The sequence below is a fragment of the Hyposmocoma kahamanoa genome, unplaced genomic scaffold (genome assembly GCF_003589595.1).
Source record: "Hyposmocoma kahamanoa isolate Upper Pololo Valley unplaced genomic scaffold, ASM358959v1 66, whole genome shotgun sequence".
Taxonomy (NCBI): Eukaryota; Metazoa; Arthropoda; class Insecta; order Lepidoptera; family Cosmopterigidae; genus Hyposmocoma; species Hyposmocoma kahamanoa.
Window position 1 is genome coordinate 11,538,823 of NW_020653854.1, and position 7,275 is coordinate 11,546,097.

Genomic DNA, 7,275 nt, shown 5'->3' on the forward strand with positions numbered 1-7,275 from the left:
CTTTGTATTAATAATTATAACAAACTAGTGGAGTAATTTCACAAAAAATAATTGAATATCAATTCAATAAAAATTTAATTAAATTGTTTTAATTAAGCATAAAAATGTTAGACAATTTAAAAATTTTATTGAAAAATTTAGGGACAGCCGAGTGTCAATAAAAAATAAAACATAATAATGTTACAATTTTTTTATGTTGGGTTGGGTTGGGTTGTGCAACAGGATTTGTACGTCTGGCGCATCTTGAGCAACTACTACAGGCGTGTACCTTACATCGATTGGCAAATCTTTTCACAACGGTGGCAAGCATTGTAGTATGCATTGCCATCGATATGATTAGAAAATTACTAATTTTTTAAAAACATTACATATTGATTGTAATGAATATCATGATGTTTACCACCATGACATTCATTTATGTTTTTAAATTACTCCAATTTAATGAAATTACTCAGCTCGATATAATTATGAATACACTGATCGAACACAAAGAAAAATTCCTCGAAACTGACAGGACTCGAGCCAGTGTCTGTTTTTGCCAATCTCGGGCAATCGCTCTATCAAGTGAGCAACAGATCGAGTCATCAGACCTTACGAATTTATTATGCGTTTGTTACAGATCTTCGTTTTTTGTTTTAAGGCGATGAGGTGCCCAAAATCGCTTAAATCGTTTTTGTGTAAGTTTTTAGGCGATAACATAGCACATGGAACTTTGAAAATAGTACATCCTGTACTACTCCAACAAACCAAACTTGCTTACTACCAAATTTGGTGTGGTTATTTAAATGGTACTTATCTTGATCCTGACACTTTATTTGTTTTAAATAAAAGACAAATAACAAATTTAGGAGTAAAAAGTAACTTTCGCCTACTAAGGTACGAGCTAAATATTTTTCTAAATAAGTTTCTTGTTTGCATAACATGTCCAGTTCATATATGCTTTGATATTTTTTGGTTTGATAGCATGTGTGTATTTTAAGTACAATGCCATCTGTTAGCGGCAATCAATATTATGTTAAATCAAGCGGAAAGTCCAACTACCATACTCTTACCGCATCGAGGCGTATGGCGCCTACCTACTACCTACATACCTTATTGGAGAAATTATAGTAGGCGCGTTATCGCTCAAGGTCATCGACGCTTGTCAGCGTCTTAACGTCTTTTTCGTAAATTAAACTACACACTTAGCCTTTACACTGTGGTCTATAGACTTACAATAAGAACGTTCCATAACCAACACGTGCCACAAGCAGGGGATAACGACTTAATACTCCTATGTTGCGAATATTCCCAGAATTCGCACGGAGCGGACACTTTTATACGGCGAGCGGTTAGGGAGTAGAATTCTCTGCCAGCGGACTTGTTCCCTTGGATATTTTCAAGGGGAGAGTGTATATGCATTATTTAGATGTGCATGCTACATCGTAGACCTGATCGTCACTTTCCATTAGGTGAGATGGAGTTCAAGTGCGCACTTATTTTTGTATTTAAAAAAAAAAATAATTACAATAAGAATGACCCACAGTACGGAGTGTAAAGGCATTGGGCAGCAACAGAATTGCGCTGCTGACTTTACATACTATGTGGTAACGAAATAAAAAAATTACCAGCTGCTGTAGGCGATTGTACGGCTGGCTTGTTAGTAGTGTCGCTCATCGTCTCCTTGGCGGGATCCATTGAGTGTCGCACTTTTGTCGTCGTCTGTAAATGTAACATTTTGACAAGTCAAGGTTTCAAAATCTACATATTTAAAATCTATATTTAGTCTGAAACCGTATATACGTTAACGTAGCGTCAAGCGCTCTCTGCTGGTATTTCTGGGTAACACGTGACAACCCCATGAAAAGAAGGAATTTAGATTTTTAACAGCAATTTTATTAATCAATATACCTCTTCAAAATTCTCCAAAACGGAGATTTTATTGCTGATTGATGAAGTGCTCCTTGACATTTCCATCGAATGCGACGCGCGTTTGTCCTCTAATCCGCAGTCTAGGATTCTGTAAACAGAGTTCAAAAGTGTTTTTTAAGATGTCATTTTATGTACAGAATTATTTTTACAATACTAACAACCTCACAGGACTATATTACTAACATCATAAACTACAACTTTATTCCATGACTTTTTCAAAACATAATGAATTCATCAAAAACAAACATTTAGATATTTTGTTCTACTATCTGACACTCTTTTTAGATCAGTATTTGGTAGTAAGTAAAAACGTGCAAGCGCCATCCTCCCCGGTAACCCTTACCCCCGCTATTGCCTTTCGCATGGGACTCGTATTTGTGTTTATGGTTTATGACCTTTTAGAGGGATCTATTTAAATATTTTTATTTTTTGAATTATTAAGTCATGAAATATAGTCCTGATAGCTTGTTAATATTTTACAAATAATCAGGGTTATATGAGTGTAAAAAATGTAATAGGAAATTTTAAAAAAAGAAACGAAAGAAAACGACAAAAAGTAAATTATTAGTTCTACCGCCGTACATTAAACTTATGCATTCGTTACCAGCTTTGTCGATGGGGTGGACTGCCCACCAAAAGTAGTTTAATATCCCACCAATGATTAATACTGTAGGCGTTGGATAAGAAGATCTCGGGTTCGATACACGGTAGGACAAATTTGGTAAATGAACTTTTGTAAATGGGTATCTCGTCTAGGTAGCCCCCGGAGAGAATTTTGTTGAGCTGCTGGTACTCATATTCTCCTATAGACATATATAAGTTTGAGACCAAATTCTATTTATTTATTGCAAACGGTGTTGGTAAAGGCATTACACAGGTAATTGCTAAGTAAAAGAGTCTATGAAGTCTCACAGACTGTAAGTACGCATAGGGCGCACTATAGGTTTCCGGAACTGACCACTTACATAAACAATTTTAAAAAGTAATTACGACATTTGAAAATGGAACTCTTTGGATGTAGAATACAGTTTGTTTCATCTGACTGTCACTTGATTTTTTTTCATGATGGTTGCCCGTCCACTGCTGTGAACAACAAAAACATCGATGCTGTGCGCCGTATGATCAAAACAGACAGGCATGTGACATACCACGAGATTATCTTTAGGCATAGGCATGAGTCAAATACAATAAATACTACACAAACATTTGGGTGTGAAAAAGCTGTGCTCTCGGTGGATCCTACACAACTGGACTGAGGGTCAAAAAACGGATCGCGTCACTTGGTGCAATGTCATGCTTACGAGATTCAACGAAGGGGCGTAAAATTTGGTGTGGGCCGTAGTAACAGGTGACGAAACATGGATCTATAGTTACAATCCCAAAACAAAGCAGCAATGGAGCGTATGGGTCTTTCGAGATGAGACGAAAACAACCAAAGTGGCGAGCGTGCAAAGTGCCTTTAAGCGGATTATTGCTTCTTTTTTTAATAAAACTGGACACGTGGCTACTGTTGCTTTGGAGAATTGTGGTACCGCGAATAGTGATTAGTTTACCGGAAGTTATTGACCAACTCCGTAAAAATAACCGTAAACGCCGTATCATCTTGCACCACGATAATGCCAGTTCTCGCAAGGCCAGACAGACAAATTAATTTTTGGAAGTGAACAACGTTGACCTTATGAGTCATCCCGCGTACAGTTCCGCCCTGGTACCTTGGGTCTTTTATTTATTTCCAAAAATTAAGAATCAGTTACGCGGTCAACGATTTTCATCACCCGAAGAGGCTGTCGAAGAGTACAAAAAATATGTTTCACAGATTGTCACGGAGGAGTGGCATAAATGTTTTCAAAATTGGTCCATTCGCATGAAAAAGTGCATTAACGCTAACTTAGAATATTTCGAGAAACAATAAATTCATTTCTGACCATTTATAGTATTTTTTTCTTATTCATTCCGGAAACTTATAGTGCGCCTTACGTAGCACCCATTTATCAAAAGAGACTTTAATTTGGTTTTGAATATGTTGTCATTTTCTTCTGTCTTAAGGGAATCTGGTATTTTATTATAAGTTAATGTACATCTATAGAGCGGGCTTTCTCTAAACATTTCTAATTTCGGAGTAAGTAGTAGTAATTTTATTAAAAAAACATGTTTACCTGTCAGTGCTCCCACCACCGGTTTTGCTAGCAATGCCACTCTCCGACGACGAAGTGACGGAGTGGGACTTGCCATCCGCACCGAAGCTGCTCTTCCTCGCTTGGTTTAGTTTCAACTCTGCCATCCATGGCGCCTTGTGCTTCTCCCACTCACGTGTACGAGGTTTTATTTCTTCGGGTTTCTCCTTTTCTTTCTCAAGTGCTGGTTTCTCAGCTGTAAATTTAAAACATAAACTTACGAGGTATACCAGATATCCGCCACTGCACATGTTTTAGAAGATTATAGATGAAAATAAATACAAAATTGAGGGGTGAATTGATAGATTGATTGGTTATTTATGTGTAAAACATTGCACAAGTAAGAAAACTTCAAAAGTTCTTATTTATATATTATACAGGGTGTAAATTTGTGACGGGGCAGCACGGCCAGACACGTTCACCGTTGTAATTACAGAAAAACGGTTCTAGAAGACTATCCATGAATTTTGAAGATATTTTGATTGGCATTCACAGATTTTGGAAAAATGGTACAGTCAGCAAGATAAAAGGCAACTTTTACAAAACTTTTTTTTATGCCGTTCGATCCGGTCTCTGTTAAGGATCAATAGTCTCTATGGGACCAACTGAGGTAAGAGTACTCGAAATGTCAGAAATCGCAAAAAACTTTTTTCCATACATTTTGAAAGGACATATTTAGTAATCAGTTATTCTAGGTAGTTAAGGAAACTAACAAATTGATAATACCGTTGTTCAACCTAAAATTAACCTAAAAAAAATGTAAAACTTCTTCATAAATAAAATCGATTGTTATAAGAAATGCAACTCGGTAACAATTAGGTTATTATCACTAATTGAGTAGTAGTCGAGCTGTCAATGGTAAAATAAATGGTTGGACGAAATATTCTGTTTCAATAAATTATAAAAATATTAATTTCTAATATGAATGCCATTTAAATACAGCATACACAAATACAAATATCCGGTGAAACATGAACTTGAACTGCAGAAAAAATCGTGAAAATGTGTTAATAATGCTAAAATAATAATTTATACCCAAATTTATACGGAATACAAAGACATTTTGTGCATTCCATAATTTTTCACATAGGGCGTAAGATTTTTGAAATAGTATACATTTAAGAACTCTTCAAATGTGCTCAGTAGTCCTAAAAACAAAAAATGGAACTTTTAACACGTTTTCTGTATTTTTTTTGCAAATGTAAGTCACAGTTTCATTGGATGTGCGATATAACATAAGTTTTGTAAATAAAGATAAGATAAAGAGCTTTGAATGTAAAACAGATTTCTCGGGTAGATGATTTTGTGCCAATTACTAAATGGCGCTGCAATAGCTTTAAAATAAATTTATTTGTTCAATTGCAGCATTCATTTGTTTACCTTCGTGTCCATTGCTGAGGCCAATTTGTTGTGACACATCGTCACGTTGGGGTTGACTAGGCGGTCGACGACGAGGCGCTTTAACTCTGAGATAGATCAAAATAATTCAATTAAGATTTTTAGATACATTGACGGGTATAAAACAAGAAATCTACATGTAATAAATATTCCCTTTTTAAAAAAGACAAACATTTGAAAATTAAGCTAGTTTTATTTATCTTTTACGCACCTCTTTGGGTCTTTTTTATGCACCTCTTTGGGTTTGAATTTTATTGTACGTACTGCAAAATAGTGCCAGTCTGTGCGCACATTATACGATTGTCACACCAATACCACATTTTTCCAACAAGCCTTTTATAAAATTTCACAAATTGTCTTCTAGCAAATGTAGTACGTATTGTCAACGGACGGGACGCATGTAGATGTAATGAAGATCTGAAGAGGTATGTCTGTCTAACAGTAAGTAATAGCGACAAGGGAGGAAATCCGCCATGTGTTTACCTGCCGGCGCGCGGGTCGTTGAGCATAGAGTTCCGCTCGACGTGATCGAACGTGTTGGTAGGTTGCGACGCCTTGCTGGGCAGCGCGCCATCCAGCCGGTCCCACTCGCCGCTGCTCGAGCTGCCGCTGCCTGTGGACGTCACCGTCGCCATCGACGCTGCTGTGTTCTTCTCTCTACAAACAACCAAAACGCTAAGTCATTTAATCAATTGTTTGCTGCACTGCATAGTGCCTACACCTTGTCCAGAAGGAGCGAACTCGCCATGTATCGTCTCACGCGTACACGATCGTACGGTGCCTCCAGAAGAAGCGTTTGAGGATAGATTCGGTCAGTAGTAAACATAATTTGAGTTCGATTATTTGATTTTGAGTATTTAAGATGCCTAAATTACTTTGTAAATTCAGTCACTAATTTCAGAAGTTTAATTTTTATACCCGTAAAATTTATAGGTATAAAAATATTCATCCATACTCGAGGTAACGAAACGGACAGGTCTGTAATACCATTTTATAGGCCAATTTTCTTACGGAAATAACAACTATAGTAGGCTGTTTATTAACTATAAGCAAACCTATCAACCACTAGGACCCAACAAATAATGACTACAGCTTTATTCATAATTTCTTTTTTACTGCGTATGTGGGACTAAAAAACTGAAAATCATTAAATTTTTGTAATAAATTTCTGAAGAAAAATGTTTACAGACCCTGCTTGTTTGTTTACCTCATTCGTAATGTTAAAAAACGAATATAGAGGAAGGAAAAAATAAACTAAGATTTCCCTAGATACGTGCACTCGCTTTGAAGTTCGCGCGTAACGTGGATGTAACCAAGAAGTTCCTAGTATCCCGACTCGCGTGAGTCACGCGCGTGTTGGAATCTAGCGTAATGCATGCGAATTACGCGCGTATTTTGAACCCGCACGATGCTTGTGGACGCGATGTATAAGCGTCCAAGTACCTCACCTCGCGCGTATGAATACGCGCGAGGCGATACGCGGCGAATTCGCTCCTTCTGGACAAGGTCTTACGTAACATATTCTTGAATCTTACGTATTTTGTATGTACATCTCAGATGAAACAGTGGCCGAATGTGTGTCTGTATAATATTAAAATTATCGTTTATGTAATACAGATACACACTTGGCCAAAATATGTACGGACTACGGCACACCAGACTACACATTTTTGTTTGAAAATCACCTCCAGTGCAACGGAACAAGATACGCCAATGTGTAACTTGAAGTGCTGGCGTGTGTACAATATATTAGGGGTTAAAGTATGAAATTGCCGTTTTATTGCAATAGGTT

General features: G+C 36.9%; 1 protein-coding gene across 1 annotated transcript in view; it reads right to left on the reverse strand.

The window, feature by feature from the left end:
* Nucleotides 1-7,275, reverse strand: part of LOC113231888 (SH3 domain-containing kinase-binding protein 1-like) — a gene marked incomplete at its 5' end in the record, with an annotated part of 43,332 nt that overhangs the window by 5,852 nt on the left and 30,205 nt on the right. Inside the window, 5 exons of the mRNA XM_026466428.1 lie at nucleotides 1,608-1,701; nucleotides 1,891-1,999; nucleotides 4,068-4,281; nucleotides 5,466-5,551; nucleotides 5,967-6,140. Of these exons, the coding sequence (XP_026322213.1) occupies nucleotides 1,608-1,701; nucleotides 1,891-1,999; nucleotides 4,068-4,281; nucleotides 5,466-5,551; nucleotides 5,967-6,140 (677 nt within the window). The remainder of the gene's footprint in view (nucleotides 1-1,607; nucleotides 1,702-1,890; nucleotides 2,000-4,067; nucleotides 4,282-5,465; nucleotides 5,552-5,966; nucleotides 6,141-7,275) is intronic.